The 24676-nt window shown below is 39.2% G+C and overlaps 2 protein-coding genes and 1 long non-coding RNA gene across 3 annotated transcripts; 1 reads left to right on the plus strand and 2 right to left on the minus strand.

Annotated features, from left to right (window-relative positions):
* Positions 1-13: 13 nt before the first annotated feature.
* On the minus strand, positions 14-11238 carry il12rb2 (interleukin 12 receptor, beta 2a). Its single transcript, XM_067597409.1, has 16 exons — positions 10953-11238; positions 10546-10677; positions 9843-10109; positions 8863-8986; positions 8527-8717; positions 8099-8241; positions 7617-7761; positions 5392-5465; positions 4545-4743; positions 4262-4444; positions 3929-4030; positions 3660-3806; positions 2743-2874; positions 2090-2186; positions 1809-1896; positions 14-1720 (listed from the first exon to the last, which is right to left on the minus strand). The coding sequence occupies exons 2-16, from the start codon at positions 10613-10615 to the stop codon at positions 1262-1264; spliced, it is 2421 nt and encodes an 806-aa protein (XP_067453510.1). The 5' UTR covers positions 10616-10677; positions 10953-11238; the 3' UTR covers positions 14-1261.
* A 1783-nt stretch (positions 11239-13021) lies between these two features.
* il23r (interleukin 23 receptor) lies at positions 13022-22193 on the minus strand. The gene is made up of 17 exons (XM_067597412.1): positions 22100-22193; positions 21908-22012; positions 21262-21391; positions 20909-21072; positions 19914-20037; positions 19664-19830; positions 19106-19239; positions 18773-18974; positions 18574-18653; positions 18182-18377; positions 17896-18093; positions 17490-17588; positions 17198-17353; positions 15228-15368; positions 15019-15106; positions 14434-14524; positions 13022-14034 (listed from the first exon to the last, which is right to left on the minus strand). The coding sequence occupies exons 2-17, from the start codon at positions 21969-21971 to the stop codon at positions 13372-13374; spliced, it is 2697 nt and encodes an 898-aa protein (XP_067453513.1). The 5' UTR covers positions 21972-22012; positions 22100-22193; the 3' UTR covers positions 13022-13371.
* LOC137188044 (uncharacterized) lies at positions 21326-24154 on the plus strand. Its single transcript, XR_010929319.1, has 3 exons — positions 21326-21403; positions 22064-22146; positions 24028-24154. It is a non-coding gene; the product is annotated as an uncharacterized lncRNA (long non-coding RNA).
* Positions 24155-24676: the final 522 nt, after the last annotated feature.

A 24676-nucleotide genomic window follows, 5' to 3' on the forward strand; every position in this document is an offset into this window, starting at 1 on the left:
GTGCTTCCATGTGTAAAGATTAAAATCACTTGTTTATTTGCACATCAAAGCTGACAAATCATAGACTCTCCCATTAAGGTTGCATAATTAAATAAAGAAATCAGAAGTTTTTGTATGAGCTAAATTAATTCCCAAAGAAGGATACTGATAATCTGCCATTCTGTGGAGAGGCTGCTGCTCAAAATAGTCAAACACGATAAATGATACTCAAGTTTTCAGCCTGCTGATGAAAATGCAAAAAAAACAAATAAATTTTAAAGATGATCTTTTTTTTTTACATCAAAATTGTTTCCAAAAATTTACTGATTGTCAAAAAGTGAGTGATTATAATCTTCAGAAAAAATATTGTCAGATAATCTGTCACCGTGCAGCACTTTTATGCACTCCACCAACAAATCTAAGACAAAATTAAAACTTTTTTTTGGTAGATGAGCTGAGATTGAGGTAGTAGATATATTTAAAGGATATATACATGATGGAAAACAATGCAATGCTACAACAGAGTTTCCATTTGAGACAGGCCTTTTTCCCTGAAGACATTTTGACACCTTGCAGTAGGTAAAGCACAGGTGTAAATGATCAAATCAATGACGGCTGAATTCCATTTAGCTGCTTCATTTTCAGCGTCCCGGTGTTGTACGCACTGGATCAATGTCACACTGTCATGTCTTACTGGGACACTTGAATGTAACAGAGCCATTGTTAATGTTATTAGTAGCAGCTGTGCTTTTCCCTGAGATGTCTGCTGTGAAAAAGGCTTATCAGTGCTGTCAGCATCAGGATGAGGCCACATCCAAATACCTCAGTTCAGGCAATGATCAGAAATGATAATATCTGATACACTCTGTCTTGCAGCTTGTACTGTGTTCTGGTTGTGGTATTAGTGTGTCCAGTGTTGTTCCTGAAAGAAAACAATGGTAATGCATGGAATAAAAATTTAAAAACTACATTTTCAGTCATAACACTTTGCAAGACCACAGCAAGAGAGCTGTTTTTGTCACAGTCCTGACCTCAATGTGCAAGGAAGTAGTTGATGCACATCCCAGCGAGGTGCTTGATCTAAAAACTTAAAGCCCAGCAGAAAAAAAGAGGAGAAAATATCTCAGTGCATAAGCTAGTTACTCAGGAATGTTTGCACATCCAGTTCCCACCTCCAGTCATGCAGTTGTCCACTGTTCTTTCGTTCTGAAGTGTTCTTCCTCTAAAAAAAAGTTTTTCCTCAAACCTCATCTCACCAAAGAGTTCTGGTTTCAGGTCAACACTAACTGTTCTGAAAGAAGGTGCCGCAGTCGATTTTGACCGCATCAAGAGTCAACTTCCCTCCTAACACCAGCGGCTCCATGAAAACATTGTGACTGGGGAAGAAACCAAGCACTTCAGCAAACTCTTCCTCTGCCGCTTCCTCCACTTCCTCCTGATTGTCCTCTTCCATATTTCCATGTGACGAGATGTAGCCGACCGTTGTGTTTGTGTCCAGAGAGGTCTGTGTGTGGTTGGAGCTGTCCGAGTCATGGGAGAAGCTCTTGATGTAGGTGGTCAGAGGGTACAGCAGTGTGGCCGGCTCGGTCTCGGAGGTCTGAGGAAGGAGCTGCGAGGAGACATTTGTAGGTGCGGAGATGTCACTGCTCTGCTGCGGCAGCTCCTCGACATCCACGAGGATGGGCTCGTCCTCCTCGGTGACACTCGAGTTCCTTAACTGGGGCGGGAGGTTCATCTTGCCCTGTTTGGGAAGGTTAAACACGCTCAAAACGAGGAACAATGAGCTGCAATATACAGTCCTTAGTATTTATCTACTTTTTTTTAAATACCTTCTCTTGGGTACACTCTTTTGCCCATTTGCTGTTTGCAGGATCTGGCACAACATCAAGCATGAGGCACTGGAAAAACACCCAGAACCTGAGGGGAAATGGGGAGAACTGCTAAATAACATGGCATGCAAACCTTTTGGAAAATTTCTTTTTATTGCTGCATCATTTCACTGACTATGTTGTGTGTTTTCTGCAGAACTGAAGGTGAACAAAATAATGAAACGTGTGAGCTTGTTAGTTGCCTTCACTCACGAATCCACATTTTTGTTCACATACTGTACCTCTGCTTTACTGCCGAACTCTGGCACAGACACAGCAGAACCACCACGATGAGGAAGAGGACTGCACACACCAGTATGAGGAGCAGTTGGGTGTGTTCTGCAGCAGCAACAATAAAACAGGGAGAAGATGTGAGATATATGCAGTAATAATATCATCATCAGACAGTAGCAGCAGCTGTTGTGGTGAAATCTTTTGTTATATGTTTGACGAAAAAAAGTTGGCATTTGTGATGAGCAAACTCAATCTGCTGAGGAAAAGCATGTGGTTGAAACTCTAGAAAAAGCTAGTAAGTGGACCTTGAGTTAATCTTATCTTTTTTTTAGTCAACCTACTATATCCAGGTGAAGAATGAACTTTCACATGCATGTTTTTGTTGAAGAAAAGGAGGTAGCAAGTTTTAAAGACAAATGTTCAGGCCAATTAAAATATGCATCCTTTCCAATAAAATTGGAACCGTTCTTATTAAAAGTGTTTTGTATTTTAGGTGATAAATAAGACATTACAACTATGCAGTCTATTCTCCTGAAGTAAATGTATGTCCTTGCTATTATTCACTCAGTCAATTCTATCATAGCTGAGAGTTCATGTGAAACAAAAGTAACCAGCAGAGCTAGTTTCATCCAAATAAACATTAACAAATAAAGCTGCTTACGCTGGATGACGAACTTGATTTTTTGACCCTTAGGGCTCTCTCCTTGAGCAGTCGAAGCAGTCATACACAGGCTGTAGACAGCTGGAGACAGGCCTTTGAAGGTATGTGTCCTTTCTGACGCTTGTACAGAGTCTGGAATAGAAATTTATATAAACACAGCAGAGGAGTCACATTCAGCTACAGTTACTCATGTACACAAGCCTAGTGGGTATGAATGATAGCAGACTGCAAGAAAATCCTCATGTGGGGCATACAGCAGACACTTGGAGTTCATGCACGCTTTATTTTAAAAAGTAGGGTACGAGGAAGCATTTTGAAGGAAAAAGTTAATATTGGTTCGATTAAAGATTTTGTTTTTCATCTGTTTAAAAAAAAGGGCTAACGAGATTTGGAATAAGCCAAAACTTGGAACATATGATATAATAAAAAAAAGTTTAGTACTGATAAGTATGTGAAATTTAAACTGCCTAAAAGGAAAAGATCCCTGTGTGCCCAACTGAGATGTGGTATCTTACATCTGGAAAGAGGACATTATGCTTGTGTTGCAGAACAGTTCAGTTATGTTGGTTAAATGAAGCAGAAAATGTAATTCATTTAGTTTTGTATTGCGCTTTGTATTATTATTCAGATTACGATTACTTTCTTATGGAAGAGGATGAAATTATGAAAACTTAAAGAAATTGAGCTGTTTGAATATTTGGACAAAATGTTTCGTATAGGTAGCTTTTACATACTGTTTTTTCTTCTGTGTTTTTCACAAACTAAATACAGTATGTGGTTTGCAGCAGTGATTATGTTTTCTTTGCAACATGAACGTCAGTCGCTGAAAATTTATATGTTGTATGATTGTGTGTCATGTGGGATGGACCATTCCCATAAAAAATCATTCATTCATACATAATCACAACTGTTCTTACAAGACTGCTGGTGTCCGCTGCTGTTTTCTAAATAGATGGTATACTTGGTGATACAACCCCGGCGCTGACCCCTGGGAAGCTCCGTCCAGTTCACTTTTACTGCGTCTCCCTCAACCTTCTCCTCTACTGATGGACCAGCTGTTGGGACTGCAAACCACAAGCAAAACAGCGAAAAAGTAAACAATTAAATACTCCTGTTACTAACCCTGTTGCTTTAATATGTTTTGTAAATCAATGATAAAATTATAAATCAAATGATTAGATCTTACTTGACTCCATAGTGTAGACACCTGTAAAACTGGTCCTAGTCATGGAGTTGTCATGATACAAAACATACACAGCTCCCTCGTAGCACTTAAATGGTTGAACACCTGCATAATGACACACAGTGGTATACAACAATTATTCATTTTGAGAGGTCGAAGATTATGGAAAGGGGAAGAGAGAGATGTGGTTGTCAACAAATAACTTAAAAAAAGGGATATCAGAAAGTCACCAACATGACTAATCCAAAGTGAACAGCTGTTCATCACTGGATTTTCTTTTTTCTTTTTTTTTTGGTCTTATTTCACATGTATTTACTGTAACTCCACATGTCCTACCTGTAATGACAGCATGGTTGTCGTTCCCGCCCAGTCTGACCCATCTGAGCTCTTCCAGCTTGTGGCCGTCTGGGTACCACTCCACCACGTACGCAGCAGGCAGCGGTGTAGTTTCAGGCTTGCTCCAGGAGATGGTGACATTAGGGTTGTGTTTCGTTACTCGCACATCCTGAGGGGGCTTGGCTAAAAAAAAGAGGAGTATGTACAGTATGAACTGCTTATCTTTTACAAGACAGAATCATATACAAATTCAAAGATACGTTTTTTTTTTGTTTTTTTTTACCTTTTGTGAAGCAGGTTGTAATTCTTGCAGGAGGCGACAGTCCTTTAGAGTTGCGCGCGTTCACTGTCACTTCACAATTGTCATAGAATGGGACTGAATAATTTCTGGCTTGTGCACTAATGTTGTAGTTCAATCCTGAATTGGTAACTCTGACTATGTAGTCTATGATCTTCCCTCTAGCGATGGAAATGTCGATGTCCTGCAATCAGAGAAATGTTTAAAAGTAAATCATTGAGTTCACACTGTATAACTTCTTTAGTTTGTCACTGAAGGATGCAGAGAAAAGGGAAAAGAAATAACAGATTTGAGTGGCGTGGAGTTTTTACATGAACCTTGGATTTTTCTGTCCTTAATGGATACTCAAAATCAACACACTGCCAGAACAGCGTGTGTAAGACACATCATTTCTGTTCAGCTCCCCTTTTCTTGTAAACTGAAACTGTGGTGTCTGCCGTCAGGTTTCACTTATCTCTTACTGTTGAAATGTGATGTTAAATGACTGAAGGTGTGTGTGTTTATGTGGTCCAGGTTGTGGATGTGTGATTGTGTATGTGATTGTGTGTCTGTCTGTGTGTGTAAAAGCGTGTTACACCTCAGAGGTGGTCAAGTTTTGACCTTTAGTTTGTGCAGCACAGAAGAATAGAAGCAGGAAGATTAGAAAGTGTTACTATGGCTACGACACCGCACGCCCACACAGACACAGAGCGAGAAAGGGGAGAGGGAACCCATGGAGAACACGAAGCTAAAGCTGATGAAACAGTGCAGCAACATTATGTGAGTTACTCTTGACCATCATTCAGAATTTATACTGAGAAAAAAAGACTTTTTGAGAACATTTAAAACTTACCTTCCAATAAACTGTCAGGGATTTAGAGTCAGAGTCAGATTTAGCGAACCACACATCCAACTCTTTGGCAGGAGCTGGAAAACAACAGAAATCTATCACTGGACTGGAGAACAGTGAAACAGTGTGCGAAATGGTTGATGTTTACAGTTTTTTACTTTACAGATTATAATTTTTTTTATGAAGGAGTAAATGAAAGTGTTTATACTGACATTTCTTCTTCTATTCATAATGACTTGTACTAGACTTTGATGTAATGTCATTTGACAAACATCCACTCTGTAACGCTCCAGTCTGACAGCAATGAGTAGCAATTCCAAGAAACCTCAAACTCTCTGAAATGATGTATAAATCCACATCTGATTCAAAATATATATAATCTTTCCTTTAAATGAGCAAAATCCAGTAAAGACACGTACCCTGCTGCCACTAGTATACTGTAAATTCAATAAAATACAGCACTATACCGTGTTTTAGTACATAGTATTATAACAGTTGTAAACTGTGATATAAGTTTACAGTAAGCAAACAGTAGAAAAAATGGTAATGTACTGGCAACTCTGCTGGTAACCTACATGACAATTGTTTACAGTGCACAATAATGTTATTCATTGAAATAAATGATAGACAGTTTCCCCCCAGCTTCTGTGCATGATGAGTATCCGTTGCATAAAGAGGCAAGGAGGGTAACTCTGATGCAGCGTGGGCGCCGGTAGTGTATGTAAGACGTGATAACACCGGAGGGACAGAAAGGTTGCCCCACCCAAGCAGTTCTGAGATGTGTGCAATGCTGCATTGATCGGCCTGTACAATGATGAGCTGAGTGATGAAATGTAAAGGAGGTAAACATAAATGAGGTTAAAAAAAACACACTGGGGGTTTTGTGATTGCATAGTTGGGATATTTACATTAATGCAAACCATTTACCAAAGCACACTGCAATCTTTTAGATTGATCTCTTACCTTTTAGTCATGAGTTTAATCTCAATAAAGTATGGACATGAAATTAGACATACTTGAAGGCTGCTTGAGATAACATCCATAACAATTAACATCAAGTTGCCTTTTTATTGTCAAAGTTACTTTAAAGTCTCATAGTAATACATGCAGAGACTGTCAGGAAAACACTCACCCTATTGGTGAGTTCAAGTGCTGTTGGGAAACTGAGACTTCAGGGTCAGCTGCTTAACTGCAAGCTTTTTAACGCAAGAAACAAATACAATATCCACACGATTATTTTCCTGTTGCTTATGTATTATTATTGTTTGTCTTTTGGATTTTATGTTATGTTTTACAACCAACCCAGAAATACTATTATATTCCCAAAAGGGCAAACAATTGTTTACTGAACATGTGATACTATTGAAAGCTGCAGAACAGCTACAACTGTAAGAGGACCTACTGTGCGAGTTGGTGAGATTTTGTCAACTGGTGTGTCCATGATCAAGAGTGAACTTACAACATAGAACATAGAAGTCCTTAAAGCATTCAGAAGAATTGGAAGATCTATAATAACACTGAGAACTGGTTAAACTCCATCTGCTGAGGAAGATATGATATGATGACGTGTGATATGATTGTAAAGCTAATTATTTATAGTGATAGATTTCCTTCCCCAAGCATGTTTCAAACCACTGTAAGTTGATTTTCAGATTGTCCTAGCAAAGTATGTCATGGTAAACTCATGATCTGTCATTGCTGCACATTCATAACTTACATATTTGTAGAGAGATGTGCATATCTTCACACCATCAGTATAACAAGGGTACAATGATGTTGTACAAAGCTTTCCTATGAAGCATTAGGTACCTCACTCTGGCTCAATGTTGCATTGATATGCAATATATTGCACCTCAGTCTTATGATAATTCATTCAGTGCAGATACAGTGCAAGCCACTATCCATACTATATCTTATCAGATTGGTTTTGAACTAAACACACAACCCTATAAGGCCTTTTTCCGTGGCTTGTAGTATGCAGCAATCAGTCAGTGGTGAGCTGATAACTGACCCAAGAAACGCAAAGGAAAGGAAACATTACTGATTTATCTGATAGGTTGCGCAGATAGTGTGCCACAGAGATACTGTAAACACTCAGATAGATTATTCAGATCTATCTGTCTGCAGACAGAGTCAGTAGTGCTTTCATTCAGGAAGTACAAAAATACATCAAGGTAGAGCTCTGAACACTCTTCAGGAGCAGCAGATTGAAATGCATGTTTGCTCACCTTCCTCTTGAGTCCAGCTTGAAATGTTTGTGCTCCACTGACTCCAAAGGCCGGTGCTGAATTTGGATCTGGCTCTGAAATGATACAACCTGTAGGGCTCTAGAGAGGAGACGGGCTGGACCTGCACCAAACTCATTTTGACTCCCTGTAAGTCAAAAAAAACATCTGTTTTTCATCATATTTTATTAATCTAAACACTCACTCAACAAATAAGTTTGCCTGCAGTAATTTGGCATTTGTGGTCACATTGTAAGAATGCCTGGTAAAAGACCAAAGGTCAAATTTCAGCTTGTGTTTGAGACTCGTGCTACATCCTGCTACTCATATCTGCATTTGGCTTTGAATCAGCAGAGGATCAGTTGGGTCTGATCATGCAGTACTTTATGTGTTCAAAGGTTTTAAGTAACTAAGTCTGCAAGACCACATTGAAAGTCCCCAAACTTTAAATATCAGGACCAATCTGAACAGTTAAGATGTCTTACTGAGTCTGGATTTGTTGTCCACATCTGTTGCTCTGTTCTGTATTGGATCTCCAGGTGTTGCGTCCCCACAGGCTGCTCCACTTTGATGACGCACTCCCTGGAAGTGCACTCAGGTAGCCAGAGAACAGGAGTAAGTGGCATCGCTGCACAGATAAACACAGTCAACAGCTTGATTAGATAAATTAAAAAACAAAGGTCATGTGTGTTGTAAGATGCAAGACAGTCAATTGAAAGGATAGGATCCCACTGTATCATTGCTAGCCATCAAATGACGTCATCACAGATTAGTGGGAAGGAGGATGGAGGGAGATCAAGCATCATGAACTTCATGATTTGAGCCTTACAAAGAACTTAAAACTGTCTTTACACATGAAACATGCAACTCACAAACTGAGGTCCTTGGAGCTGGACAATTCATACAGTCTTACCGATGTCACTGAGTGTGTAGTTGATGGTGTCAGACACAACAGTATCCAGTAGATTGCTGGTTTGGACCCACACAGAGATGGACTGGACTGAGCTGGACACAGTGAAATTAGCTGACGCTGAATCAGTTTCCTTACTGGAGACATTGTAGGACTGCGGTGTACCTATGTGGCTTCCAGATACAGTTCTCACCCTGAAATACACAAAGTAAGGTTTCATTTGACAAGCAATGTAACATTAAACTAAACAGATGACATCCTTGTTGCTTGCTGAGGAGAATATTATGTAAATGGTGAGTTTTGGTGGCGTCTGAAGTTTTGTTTGTCTTTCAAACTCACCACAGCACTGCAGTATTCCTAAGATAAGTTTTCCGTCCTCTGTTCCAAGTGCAAACCACAACTCCACTTTCATTATTTAGGACTTTGTAGATGCATGAAAGGTTTTTAGCACGATCTGGTGGATCTGAAGGACAAAGAAGAATGGAATTAAACCTGTATATTGATAAGAAAACATAAAACTAAATACTAAATAAATCAACCTAAAGGAGGAGTTTTCACTAATGCTATAATTGCACTAATTCATAACTTGCACAGGAAGTCTCATTCCAACACATTAAGAATATCAGTTAGGGTGTAATATTTATTCATGTGGATGTTTGTATCCTAAAAAACTCCCAAATATTCTGTAAGTAAAGGTGAGTAATCGCGATCCATAAAATGCACAATGTGTTATTCTTTGCATGAATAGATTTTCTGCAAATGCTGAATGTGTCATTTTATATTGTTTGTAAAGATAATATTGTGTGCATGTTTCACGTTATGGGGCTGGCACATGGTATGTGGTACTCCTAAATTAGCCACAGCTCTATGGTCACAACAAGTAACTTATCACAGTTAGCTTTGACACCCTCTGCACTCTGACTGCGTCTACATGTGAACAGTCTGCGCGCCAAGCGTAGAAGAGAAAGCAGAACTAGCTGTGTCTCTTTTTATGGCTCTTGCAGTCTGAAGAATTACAGTCAAATCTTAAGATATGAAATCCTCATCCTGAAACATCACACACTGTAAAACATCCTGCAGAACTTTTCAAGCAACTAAACATTTTAGATTAGTTGCTTTCTCTTGCTCTTCACATGAGATTAAACAAAATTGAATTTGGTTATGGCTCATGTTGTCATGAATGATCACTCTTGCATTGAAGGTCTGGACTGTCTTTTATTGAGAGAAAAAAAGTTTGAAATCTACCTCAGTGGTGCATAAACAACCTTGTTACTGAAGGTTTCAGAAAGGGACAGACTGCTCCTTTATGTCGTACTCACATCCAGCTGAGATGTCCAGTCCACAGGGGTCCAGTATAGGAGGATGAGAACATTTACATTCACAGCTGAAGGTTCTGTTTTTTGTTATGTTCACCACATTAAAATGTATAGTCGTAGAATTAAATTGTATGTGCTTCTGTGGTGTGGGTGGGTGGTCACTGTACATGGATCTCTTGCATTCGCAGTTGAAGGTGCAGTACACATTGAAACTGGAACCTCGTTGCACCACAGGTCCATTGCTCGACCAGATGACGCATGATTTCTCACCTAAAAGCAGAAATGATGACTTATATATTCTGCAACACAACACTATACTGTCTTTTTCTCTAATCAGTTAGTTATGTATGTGAATGTAAGAAAGATACTAATCATGAATCTGTTTGATTTTGAGCAGATGAGGAAATGTGAACCTGCACGCCTGCCTTATACAATAAAACGTTATCCATATGAAGATGCAATCACTACATTTTTGGAAGAATTTCATGCAAACTGTTAATACAACATAACATATAACTAACATATAACATACATTCTATAACAATATCAGGTTAGATTGACAGATTATAAGAAATACAGTGGTCACAAATAAGAAGACATCTCCAGAGAGGCATCCTCCATCTAACTTTGAATTCCCAGATAATATAAAGAAAAATAATGCACAGTCCTACAGGAATATGTAGAGGTATGAAAAGTATAAACTTACCTATGCACAGCTGCACAGCCAGCACAGTAACGACAGTGAGGATAGACCATGTTTGGGACATTGTCGCCATGAGTCATCAGTAACTGTCTTCTTATATGTCTCTCATATCGCCACAGGAACTAGTATTTGAATCTTAACAGAAGCACAAGTACACAAAAACCGTTGGATCAGTTATGTTTTTGGAATAAAGCGACTTTGAAGATAGTTTTAAACGAATAATGATCGTCATGATGATCAAAAGTTTATCTCTGGGAACCGGTTCAGTGCGGCATCTTTAATTTAATGTTAACTCTATCAATAATCGATTCATATTAAATCATATATTCATTTCATTTCAGTGAGAGCAGTGCGCTATCAATAATGGCGATCATGAAAACAGATAAAACAGTATACTGTAGACTACTCACCAAGACATCCCAGCCATAAATCATATTAATTTTTCTTGCCATCTGCATTTTTTTGAAGCTCTAGCCGTCATCGTAACTGGTCCTAAACATTTTTGGTGAGCGACAGTATGTCCACACAGTGTTAAGTGAAGGAGGAGGCTCCGTGTTGGGTGACTGACTGCCGCCCCTGGTGTGATGTGACAGATAAGCAGGCACAAATGAAGTCACAGTTCACCAGTGAAGCCAGAGGTTTCACAGAGGGTGTGCAGATCCTCATTAGGTATTTGCTTATATAGCCTGACTAACACTGCATAAAACACAGAATATTTTCCCCCACATTATTCAAAATTATCTAGAAAAAAAGATGCATAATCATATTTATCCTAAAAGTAGCCCGTGATTTTCTAATGTTCTTAGAGGTGGTTCAGTTTTTGCATATCTCTTGTATTTGAGATGTACAAGAGATTGTAGATGCAGGTTTGATCCCATCTTTGATTGACACTATATTCTAATGACGAGGAAAGACAGCTGTGAACAGGAGGAGTTGCGACAGCACGGCAACCCCGCAGATACATTTATATCATCACAGTTTCCAGACAACCTGAAGCCTCTTACTCCCTCCAACATATCCCCATGTGGTGCAGTGAGGGACTTCCCCTTTAGCTGTACCACATTTCACTTTGAGATGTACAAACACAATATACTGGGCTCAGGGTTAATAAAATAACTGCGTGGAGCGTCAGTATATTTTTAAAGACAGTGAGGCGCTTGGGGATGTTTTACAACTGCAGCCTCTGAATGGAAACCATCCTGAAATTTAGATGTCAAGGAGGAAGTGAGACAACTCTCAGGAAGTCCTACAACTGCAGGTGGTGCATGTATGACGTGAAGGTAGATTCAGGAGCAGATTACTCTACTGCTATCTGTAACAAGGAAACCCCCAACTCACTTTGGTTTGGTTGTGTATTGGAATAATTTCACTCACAGCTTCATTTCACATGCTCACATAACAGGATGGCTGACTTTAGAAACATACAGAGGTCACACCCTAGTATTTAAAAAGCAGAGGCACATCTCAGTTGTTAATACAGAACCTATATTTTGACCCAATACTGGCATGTAAATTATGAGATGTACTTTTTCACTTTGAATGTACATTCACTTCAGATGGTTCAACATACAGTAAAGGTACCATTTTCTATTCATAAGACATACTTAATAAGTATAAGGTGTATAAGTTGTAGCTGGCTTTATCAATGGTTAATAAATAATGAATTAATGACCTATCAGTAATAAGCCAGTTATGAGTTTTGGTTGGTAAAGAGCTGCAACGATTAGTTGATTAATCGATAAGTCAGTGAACAGAAAATTTATTCCCAACAATGTAGAGAATCAATTTATTATTTTAAGTCATTTTTTTAAAGAAAAACTGTCCAAATTATCTGATTCCAGCTTCTATTCTATGATAATAAACTGAATATCTTTGGTTTGAGGGCTGTTGATCGGGACCAAAGACGACGTCTGAGGACATCATCTTGGGCTTTGGGAAACAAAGCATAGTTTTTCACAATTTTCTGACAACAAATCGATAAAATAATCAACAGATCAATCAATAATAAAAACAGTTGGAAGTTGCAGGCCTAGTTGGCACATCTTGACACTAGCTTAGTCTGTTTTTTTAGCTCTTGGATTAATCAGGAAGACCCCCCCCAATAGATGGTTTGACCACTTACCCTATATAAAAATCCATGTATCAACAATCAAAATTAACAGTTATATCTGCAGACTTGATGAATTATTGTGGTGGAAAAACATAAGTAATGAATTATTAACATTTGTAACCACAAACCTGATGGCTTATTACAAAGTAAGAAACTGGTACTTTATTAAAGGATAGCTTCACGTTATTTCAAGTCTGTCTTAGAACAATAGTCAGGTGCTTATATGAACATTGAAACAGGTCTTTTCCAGAAGTGTATCCATTGTGGCGGTCTTCTTGGTGTATTAAAGAGCTCAATAGAAAAACAAAGAAAGTTCAGCTGCAGGAGGATACAGTATAGACCAGCCAAAGGGATTTTTCACAACACAGCAACCCAAATGCCGTCCTCATGAATGACTTATTACTGATCTTTAAAGCATCAATAAATGATTAATTAAACACTGACAAAACCATAAGTTAATTAAGTCTTAATAGAGAGTGGTGTCACAACAAAGTTATTATAGTAAGGAATTTCTACATGCTTAAATCAAACTCATTACATTTTTTAATTCATTTAATAACTTGTTTTTTAACAGTGCTGATTGCAGTTACAGATCACCTGAAGTAGGATTTTCTCTGATCACACACACAAAGACGTCATCACTTGAGGTGAAGTGATGTTGAGATAATGCTTTCTTAAAAGTCAAGTTAGTAGTGCAGATTGTCCTGTTTGTGTCCCCACTACCTCTGTGTGTCGCAGGTTGTATTGATTCTGACAGCAGAAACCTGAGGGAAGTAATCACCAGTCAGTGCTGTCTCAATTGTATACTGAGACAAACAAGTGTCCACCTGGTCAGGAGTCATTCTTTCAGCCTGTTGTAAATCCACAGAGGGGGAATCCACTTCCACATTACTCTCAGCCCCCCTCCTCCCAAGTAAGAAGCCTTTATTCAGAACATTTGCTGTTTCAGGAGGTTTAGGCCACAAAAGATGATTAACAGAGCCGAGAGTCAGCCCACGAGGTGAATCGGAAAAATCCACCTCCACACTGGACAGCAAGCCTCCGAATAGTTCTCCGAATACATTTAAACACCTGTCTTCCTCCCTGCATGCTGGCATGTCCCTCTGCTCCTCTTCGGCCTCCTTCACCTCCTCTTCTTGTGGAGCAGATGCAGCAGTCTGCGGTTTGTAGCAGACATGTTCCAGCTGGCTGTCAGCAGACTTGGGATTGGTCTCCAGTAAAGGCGTCTCCACTGTAGGTCGTTGGGTTGCTGATCCAACCTGGGATGCTTCGACTTGGACAATGGGGTACACATCCTCCCTGTCCTCCTGGGAGACCAGACTGATGGGGGACAGCGGAGGGTCAATTTGGGTGGATGAGAATGATGGTTCACTTCCGCCCTGCTGGAGACCAAACAAAAATATTTTTAATATTCACTAACAGGAGCTCACAGTTGCTCACAGTTGTTGACATCAAAACAAAGTAGCTGCATGCTGCAAAGTGAAAGCAGGAAGTAACAACTGACCCCACTTCCTACTGTAGTCCAGACCAGTAAAACCTCTAGAGACTATGTACAATTTTTATCATATTTCAAAATTTTATTGTAGTAGTATTGAGAGCAGTGAAGGAAACTGGTTTCTCTCTTTTTTATGACTTTGCTAGCACGTGATTCTTGTCTTATTGCTGGTGTTCATGGAGTTGTTGCAGTTGCTGTTTTGGAGCTTGTGATAATAGTAGCTCATAGAAAAAAGAAGGAAGTATGACTGTCAACACAGCCAGCTTCATTAGCTTGCTTTAATTACCTCCAGCAGTCTGATGGCATTACTGTGTCCCGGCTTTGGCAAGTTTTCAACAAGCCAGGAAGGTCCCCAAGATATGCATCTCTGTTTAATCCTGAGATCAAACGACAATTAGGTGTTGAAAGTGTTTTCCAGTATTGATAATAATAGTTTATTATCAGATTTAGTCATTTAGTAAATTTCTGCTTTATTCTGCCACTGACTCATTTGATGTGTGTATTACTAATGCTGACAATGTAAAAATGCATGATGCACAAAATCAGCATCTCCACAGCCAAAACCACTGATCACATTGATGTGCTTTGTCCAAAACTAATACAGCTTTGGCTACAGGGTTTAGGTTTCTGTTCACGTTAATCGTGCGGTTTTAGGTTCATACGCTTATATTGTGGTTTGACATTTCATGAAATCAGCCACAGAGGTATCCATCCTCATTACTAGTAAAACAAAACCTAATGCATACTCAAAATCAGTCACGAGAGACTGAAGAAATGAAAATTATGGTTATCGTCAGAATATAATATATAATAGATGATGTCTGTTTTGATGAAACAATCACATTTAAGCACAAATATTGTTCAATAATACCTTTCTCTCACACAGCTCCAGCACATCAGGTTGGCTATGATCGCTATGAAGAAGGCAATGATGAAAACAATCACAATCACTGTGCCAACTAAAGGAGACGAGGAAGGAGAGACACAACAGTTGAGTAGCTGTCAGAAAATTTTGAAAATAGTTTTACGGGTTTAACAGGTTTAATAAGTGGGCCAATAGCATGGCAGCAGGTGACTGACCTGCAGGGGCTGCAGGCTGAGAGAAGATCAAATTCCCCCGCGGTCCTTCTCCTGCTGAGGTGGATGCAGTCAGCTGGAGACCCAGAGCTCCTTCAGAACAGTTGAGCCATAACTGTCTGGGGCCGAGGGCAGAAACTGTCTCTGGAGAGAAAGGAGTAAATGACCATCAGGGTTGTCTTTATGAAAGTAGCACAATATGCAAATATTGGCAAGAATAACTACTGAAATTGAGCAGCTGCAGTGATCATGATACTATGTAGAATTTTAGTGACATGAATCAGTTTTGACCGTGGAAACAACACAAACAATCTCAATCTCTAAATGGACCTTGTGATATGAGTGTTTTGTGAACAATCATTACCAAGGTCCAGAATGAACTTTCAATCTCAACTTTTAAGCCAACATGGGCATGAAGTCCCTAAAGTGCTCAGAGAAATGGAAATCTGAACATCTGCAATTCCATGACAACTGAGCAAACTCGTGGTACGTTTGAAAGCTCCAGAACAACTTCTAAATGGACCTTGATGTGAGATTGTTTTGTCAGATATGGAAAATGTTTAGTTCTATGCCCTATCATCTAATTTTCCACCCTGAGTTTGTCTTTAGAAATTGAACTTGCTGGAGAGCCTAAGAACATGAATATTCATGTCTTTCATGATTTTATTAGTGTGCTGCAGCTATAACTGCTATCACCAGACAGACTAGACTATCACCACATGCTGACAATGAATTATGTTTTCAGATATACTGCAAGTAACTGCAAAAGTATCATGAGAATAAGATATCAAGTAATTCTGAGTAAAAGGTCAGACGAAATTACTTAAAGGAAGAGCAGTGGCGATCAGTACGTACATACATGTCACACCAGAAAGAGGAAAAGGTAAATTCTCAGGTATCTTCACTATGGAGTTCCAGAAATAATGTATGACTGTGGCTGGTTAGCAACTGCCTTACGACTGCATGTGTGTATGTAGCCACATGGCATCCTGTTTGTGGTTAAAGCTAGTTCTAGAAAACTCTATGATTCACCGAAGACACGGTGAAAATGATGACAACCAGTGTTTGAAACATCAACGTGCTCACTACTGAACATCTACATTCTTCAGTCATTGTCTAAAACTTTGTCAGGCTTTTTAAGACTACAAAAATGAGTATTACTTCCCAAAACTTTTTTTAAATCAATGCTGTAATATATGTAATGCTCCAATGGCTGGATTGTCTTTGTTGTTGTAGTCTGTCCCCTTATATTGTCACTGTTGTGCCTATTGTATTTGGCTGTTGTGTGGAAATTACAATCAATAATTGATCACAAAAAAAAATAAAACAAGCATCAGCAGTATAACCCTTGATTTTCACCACGTTACTGGAAGTGAGAGCTAAAAAACCCTGCTGATGCACTGAAGCTTTGTGGGAGGGGAGCATCAATGGAATGCTGGTTGCACACTTTCCATTATGTAACAGTTAGGTGTGCTCAGACACAACATATGCATAATGCGACATATACAGTATAATTTCCCACACATGTGGATACACATGGGCGTGCTAGACAGCCTTGGTCTGACCAAGGTAAAGTACACACGCAAACATATGGTTCAATGAACCCCAAAGCAGTCTTCTTGATGTTCAAGAACAGGAAACGACTCACAGCAAAGTTGTATTTCCTCCAAACATGAAGTAAATTTATTTTACCAGAGCATGTTAAGCACCAAAGATTATAAATGTAATGTATTTGGATCCAAATAACAAGAATACATATTTTTTCACTTATCTCTATTAGTATGTAGCCAGGTATGGGGCTGACTGCAGGATAATTCAGGTTATAAAATTACTGTCTGAGATTTTGCTGCCACCCCATGGAGGACAGAGGGATTTTGTTTATGGTGCTCATAGAATAAGAAATCTGACTTGATGCAGAAATAATTAATTTTATGGATATAAAACAGCCTACATACAAGGACAGATCTGCTCACCTCTGAGTTCTGTGTTGCTGAAGTGTAGCGTCTTGATATAGATGGTGTAGTTTGTGATGAAGCCTCTCCGCTGATCTACAGCCAGCTCGTCCCACTGGATCAGGATCCGCCCGTTCTCATGGACCAGCACTGACATGTGGGGACCAGACACTGGCTCTGCAACACATACAGTGAAGGAGATGGAGAGAGGGTAGTGAGAGAGTTTATCACATGTTAAACTCAGATGTTGACTATACATTTAAAATTCTTGGGATAAACTGTTCTGGGGGCATCTTGAATATATGAATCTTACTCTGTTCTTTGGAGTAGACGAGGCTGGATGATGGAGCACTAACACCTCTGCTGGTCACAGCATATAGAGAGATATTGTACCGCACACCCGCAGTCAGACCTGAAACAATACAAGAAAACTAAACCCTTTCAGCATGACCTCGATTATATTTCACAAATATTCAACTTTGCTTATGAATTTTGGCTTCAGCTGTGTTAAGAATATCAAGTTCATGGTGTAATACACCATCTGCCCACAAGAGGCCAATGCTGGGTCTTAGTTGAAGCCCTTCTGTCTTTTATACTCATAAATCTAGTTATGGGAAGAATATTCAGGGGCTTTTCTGATACAACACGTACTGTTTTATTTAACTTTATGTATATGTGTTTTTGTGTGAACATGTGCCTGAATCTTAAATGTTCTGTACCTGTGATAGAGGTGCTTTTTTGATCTTTGTCCAGTTTTTGCCACTGCAGCTCTGCCACAGGTACACTCGTCCATTCTATCACATAGTACAACAGCTCTCCTCCAGATGTTGACCAGTGTTCAGTCCCCGTCCAGGAGACAAGCACAGCACTGCCGTTAGCTGCAGGAGCCAGCTCTCTTAGAGCAGGTCCAAGCACACCTAAACAGTGAGACACCAACATGGATTTCACTTTATTGAGCAACCTTGTTTAACTAAGTTTTGTCTTCTAGGTGTAATATATCTGTACCTGAGTGTCTGAATGGCACATCAGCTGGTGGAGAGGCTCCATACAAGGTGACAACACTGACACTCAGTGCTTGAACCTCTGATGGCACCCTAACTGAGTACCGGCTCAGAGAAGCAGAGCAGGGCTCTTCCTGTTTCTGACCCAGGAAGATCTTGTACTGTTGCACCTTGCCGCTGTAATCCTCCGGAGGTGGAGGCTGGGGGAAGAAGTCCATCCATCACTAAAGGTTTATTTCTCTACAACATCCAACGAGTACGTTTCATTGGTGAGTAATCAGAGTTTCTGTGTATAACTAAATCACTTATAAAGATGGTATTTGTTGTACCTTTGTGTTACAAAATCAGCAGTAGCAATATAAAAGCCAGAGCCAGTGCATAGTTATGACACATTACCTTCCACAAAACAGTCAACATTTGTGCATTTGTCGTCTGATTGCCTAATATCCTCCACACATGCAGCTGCTGAGATGGGCCTAAAGATAAATTTGACCACAAGTTGTGTATGAGTGACGAAAAACTCAAAAATTATCACATTCACATCACTTCTGTTACATGATAAGCACGAATTTTGAGGTTAATGTTGTGAGCTTGCCTCTTCCGGGACTTCTCATGCTCTCAGATGGGCTCCATTTGCTGCAGAGTGACCTTCTGCTGGAGGTCCACCTGGATGTGCTGGTATGTGTCAGTCCTGATGTTGACTTACATGTTCTCATCTGGAACTCATATTCTGTCAGAGGCTCCAGGCCATCCACTTGTATCAAACCCTCACTGAGCTCTGTTCCCTCCCTCACTTCCTGCAAAACATCAAAACATCACCTGCACACTGCCTGATAAAGGCTGATGCAAAAAAACAAACAAACAAAAAACATCACGGTTGCTTAGTAGAGACTGTTGTTTGAAAAAACATGTCATAACATCACTTTACCCAGGAGCCGTTATCTTTGCGGAGCCTGACGCAGGACTTGAGATGCTGGAAGGACTCAGTTTTCCACTGCAACATAGCTGCTATGGAATTATTCCCAAACTGTATCTGCATAATATGAGGGGTCTCTGGTATAACTACAAAAGAGAAGAATATATATATAGTGTAAGAATACTGTACAGAAGTTACAGTGACTGTGTGTAGTGCACTGCAGCCAAATCATTCAAAATCAATGAATAAATCTGTGATGAGTCAACAGGTGAGGGCTGTTGTGACAGACGTCAAAACTTCACTGAAATAGCCACAAAGGTGAGCTGAGGCAGGAGTGAAACGATTCACTTCAAAGAAATATATGAAAAATAGAGAGATAGTTTCCTGATTGCCAGGTAAAATTAGTCAAAATGATGTTGGAACAATTGAGTGTTCACAGGATGATTAATTCCTCAAGAGAATACCAGATAATTCAGATAAAGAAAATCTAATAGAAAGCATGCTTATGTACATAGATATTCACTCATTCATAAAGATATGTGTTTATGGGTTACAGAAGTGAGAACTTACCTATATCCTTTATGCAGAGAGTAAATGGATCAGACTGTGATGCTCCCAAGAGGTTGTAAGCAGTGATGATCAACTGGTATTTAGTGTTATCAGCTAACATTGCTCGTGGTATGGAGATTTCTTTAGCATCCTGGATACGATCTAAATGAATGTGGGTCCCATTTTCTCTGATAATAAGACATGCATTAAAAATTAGGTTTGCTGAGGTCAAAAGCATATATATGAATATATATATATGTACCTGTTGTACCTGTTGAGTGAAACGTTGTAGGTAGTAGAGAGATGTGTTTCCTGTCCTCTCTCCCACATGCAGTTTACTAAGTCAGACTTCTTTGCTGTTTCACATATAATATTTTCGGGTTTATCTGGAGGGACTTTCAAAGGCAGTGTGTGGGGGAAAAAATAGAAAAATAATCAAAAGAAATTTGTCATGGCTATTTTCATGTGACTGCTGAGAAATGCAAAGTAATACTATCTTTCACCTGTGGTTTTTTTACACACTACTGTTCCCACATACACACACAGTAGCCTATAAATGGAAACATGTGGCTCATTGACAAATAGTGCGCTATGACTTTCTCCTAGTGAGAATAATATGAGCTAATTGGGAAACATGTAAATCCTTTAAGGGTTCTATAGCGTCTTCAAAATCTAAGATGTAAATGTCATTCAAACTTTAAATTTACCACCAAACTTTTGAGAAATCAAGTTTTATGCTTTTTCTGGCTTTTTGATACTTTTGAACACATATTAATGTTATTGCTGTGCTATGTCAGGTGTCCATCCATATATAGGCGGTACCAGTACGAGTTTGAACTTGAATTGTTTGAACATTACTGCTTCTGTTCTCTCTTTCAGAACAAACGGGTTTGAACAGCTGTGACTGGTGTTGGCCAGGTGTGAGTCACCAGTTAGTCTCATACACAGGCATGGATCTCCTCAGACTGATGTGTGACTACAGAAAACTAGCAGAAATGAAGTACACCCTGATCACCAAGCAGAATCACCGTAGCAACCACCCCAAATGCCCTGACAACCACCTAAACACAACCTAAAAAAACAGATTAGCAACCACCCAGAACACCCTAGCAACATTTAAATCACCATGATGACTATTAAGTACTTTACAAAGACTAATTATGTGTAAATTTGTATTGTCTGATTGTATGTAATTTTGTATTTGCATGTAAACTCTCCTCAAATATTCTCTTTTCTTTTTAAATAGAGAGAACCAACTCTACATACGCCCACTACGTAGGTCCAGTCCATTGACGATCTGATGATTCTGCTTGCACAGCACAGCAGATAGCGGCATCTTGACACTGGACAGGTTGAATATCATTGTAGTGCAATTTACTCTCTTCCCAGGATCCACAGTCTCACCATTTACCTCCAGGGATATTCTGGTCCTGGAAGACAGTAACACAACTGCATGAACAAAACTTTTTAGTTATTCTCATGAGGAATGTGGGAGTACATAAAACATATGTTTAACATAACATGTCTTTTAATCTGTGAATGATCTTTTAAAATAAGCATAGAGACAGAACACATTATGGTATTATATCATTATATTGTTATATTACTAACATTCCTACCCCTCTTTACATTCACTGATGTGGCAGTACACTGTCAGGTTTGAACCCATGAGGATGGGTGGGGCTGGCTTGACTGTCAGGTAGCCATGGGCGATGAAGTGATGGCAGCCAGCCAGGAGCAGAGGGCACCCTGTCCAGAAAAGTAAGATACACAGGTTTTCATAGCACTTGAGCCCAAGATTGAGAAAGAGACATCAAAATATATTTGGTTTTATAAGTAGATTAAATTATTAAAATTGACATATGAATAACTGCTGCATTGTGAAATACAGTTTTGTGCAATAATCCTGTCAGGAATGCAATTCTTTGACTCAGGACCTGCATCAAAAACTGTCCCATCTCCTCCCATTTTTCTTCCTGCCAATCTCTACTGCTAGCTTTGAAGTAGAGCATTTACAAAGAGAGGGTCAAGGAAAAATGTGTTTCTTTCCTTGAGTACTTGATTTTTCAAGAAACTGAAACACTTTTTTTTTTTAACTTACCACTGTGGTCAGACCTGCAAAAACAGGGTTTATAACTCAAAACCACCACAGCTACCAAACTGTAATACAGTTTTCACATTGCATCAGGGACTGAACTGCACCAGAGAGAAACAGTCTAATAGTAAAATGAATGTGGACAGATAGACAGATACTGTAATACTCACACTTGATGGAAAAAAGTAGGAGAAGTGTAGTAATGCATTTCCAAATGGTTGAGGAGAGATTCATCTCAGCTCATCTTTGTTAATCTCAGAGAACCCACTCAGCCGCTATAAACAAAAGTTATTCCTATTATAAATCAGCACATTTCTTTTTGACAGAATTACTTAATGGGAATTTCCTAACTCGGAACTCACCTCAGCCATCGGTGTACAGGAGATGTTCTGGCTAACACGAGGAGGAGGTACAGTGCTCTGTTGAACTTCTCATCTTTTCAAATGCAAGTTTTTGTCTGATAACATTTACATAAGTACAAGTAGCTCCAGTCAGAGTAGCTCTGTGACACATGCACCATGGCTGATAAGAGAGATGACATTTATGTCACTGCATTAACCTGCTGACACAACTGACATTAACATGCAGTGTGTCAAATCTGTACATTTGGTTTATTACACAGCATGATAAGAGATTTAGAATCCATTGCACGTCTGTCTCCTCTATCAATGCAGTTGTGTTACTGTCCTCTATCAAAGATACAACAAACATTACAAACGAAGTTACGTTGGTAGATATGTTAAGATAAAGCTCACCAGAATTTCATGCGGTCTGTGTTCCTTTATTTAGCCTTCAGGCAGAGATACCATCGAAGTTACATCTTCCTCAGATGACTTACCGTATGCAATGCATTCGACTAAAGTGATCTTTGCTGTGTGAAGTGAAACATCTTAAAGAGGCCAATGACCTAGTTTGGTTGTATTTTGGTAAATGCAGACACTTTGAACATTAGTTTGTGTACTTTGGTGTCCTACTTCAGTAACCTGTTTCTCCTCACCACAAGGATTCAGTTGACCTTAAACATCAGTATGTTGAACACCTGCTCTTATTAAACATGCTGCTGTTAGCAGATAACCAAGTGATCAACCCATTACATAGCATACAGTGTGACATCAATTTCTACTTTGAAAAAGATGCTGACCGTGACTTCACAGCAGCCTGATTGATTATTTTATTAAAGTAATTCTAAATGTGTTGATGGAGCGGAGAAACAGTGGATTGCAGTAAAAGACTATCAACACATACACATTTTCACACCACATCACAAATGTACAACATATATAGAATTCACTGTTGCGGAACTGACAAGAAATATATATGGTCTACCTTTTAAAGTGTCATCTTGAGGTCCCTTCACATTAAAAAAAAAAAAAAAATCCACCAATATAACAAATATAACATTTCTCATTGAGCTGGTTGCTTATGTTCATAGTCCCTCAGAGTGCCAGAGTGTTGACTGTGTTTGATGAAATATTAGCAGAGGTTGAGACTCTCTCAAACTACAAGATTTTTTGTGCTTTACTTTCACTGGTTATTTTCCATCTCCAACTTTAAAAGCTTCAACAGGGAAACCCCAGAAGTCAGAGGGGGTGCACATTCATGTAAAAATGAAAGAAACCTCAAGGCTGAGGTTTGCTAATTTTCAGTATTGCTGTCCTCATTTTTATTTATTTATTTAAATTAGGAAAACAGCTAAAAGTGCTACTTTTCTATATGTGACGTGGCAGTGAGTTCGGTGCTTGATGCATGAAGTATATAGCTTAAATTACTGAAATACTGAAATAATTAGTTTAGAGCTAACTCAATTCGTAATGACAGCAGGTATTATACACAGTCAATAAACATCACATTAGCTACTTTGAATGTTTTTCTCACAAAACCTCAGACTGAAACCAGTGTGAACACGTAGCGGTTATAATTTAAAAAAAAAAAAAAATCATGAACCAAATCTCAGTCGTAGTAGTTTATCGATACAAACATCAAGTTTTATCAAGTTTGACAAATCCAAGTAGCAGTGGAAAGGAGAGGAGAGAGCAATTTAGTTCCCAGTGATCATTTGTAAAAACTGAACTGTTTTAGGGTTACATTACATATTTGGTTATAGTTGGTTACTTTAATAATATAAAAGCATTAATTGGAGAAGCCTATTGATTAAGAACAAAATATTTCCAAATTATTATTACCTACAATATAGTGTAGGAAGAAAATACTACAGCAGATGTTCTTGGTGTATAAATGTCAAGACACGTATGGTCAATTTTTTATGTTCTGCTCCCTGGTTCACTCACAGACTCCTCAAGACTGGACTACTGCAATGCATCTTCACAGGCATCCCTGGCAGGAGCATCCAGGAACTCCAGTACATTCAGAACGGCGCTGCCAGGATCCTAATGAGAGAGCAAAAACACCAACACATAACACCAATTCTGTTTTCATTGCACTGGCTCCCCGTCTCCTTAAGGGTTGACAACAAATTCCTGCTACTCACATCCAAACGCATCAACAGACATGCGCCTCCCTACCTACAGGAACTGATCACACCACAAACCTCCACTCCCACACCTTCAGATCTGCTAGCAGCTTCCTCCTCCGGGCTCCTAGTACTAAGCTCCGCAACATTGGGGGAGGGAGGGAGTCGAGCCTTCTGCTCTGCTGCACTACACTTGTAGAACAGCCTTCCTAACCATCTGAGTGCAGCACAGACCCTAAAAACAGGCCTAAAAACCTTTCTATTCAGGAAGGCTTTATCATCTTAATGTATTTTCTTTATGTTGTGTATGTATGTTTTTAATGCTGTAGCACTTTGAGATTCACTGCGAATGAAAAGTGCAGTACAAATTAAATGTATTATTTATTAGTCTTTATTTATTAATTATATAACACAATAAATGCAGTGGAACACAGTGATTAATTGTGTTGTGAAACCCACATGGTTCAGT

This window comes from Thunnus thynnus, chromosome 8 (assembly GCF_963924715.1).
Source record: "Thunnus thynnus chromosome 8, fThuThy2.1, whole genome shotgun sequence".
NCBI lineage: Eukaryota > Metazoa > Chordata > Actinopteri > Scombriformes > Scombridae > Thunnus > Thunnus thynnus.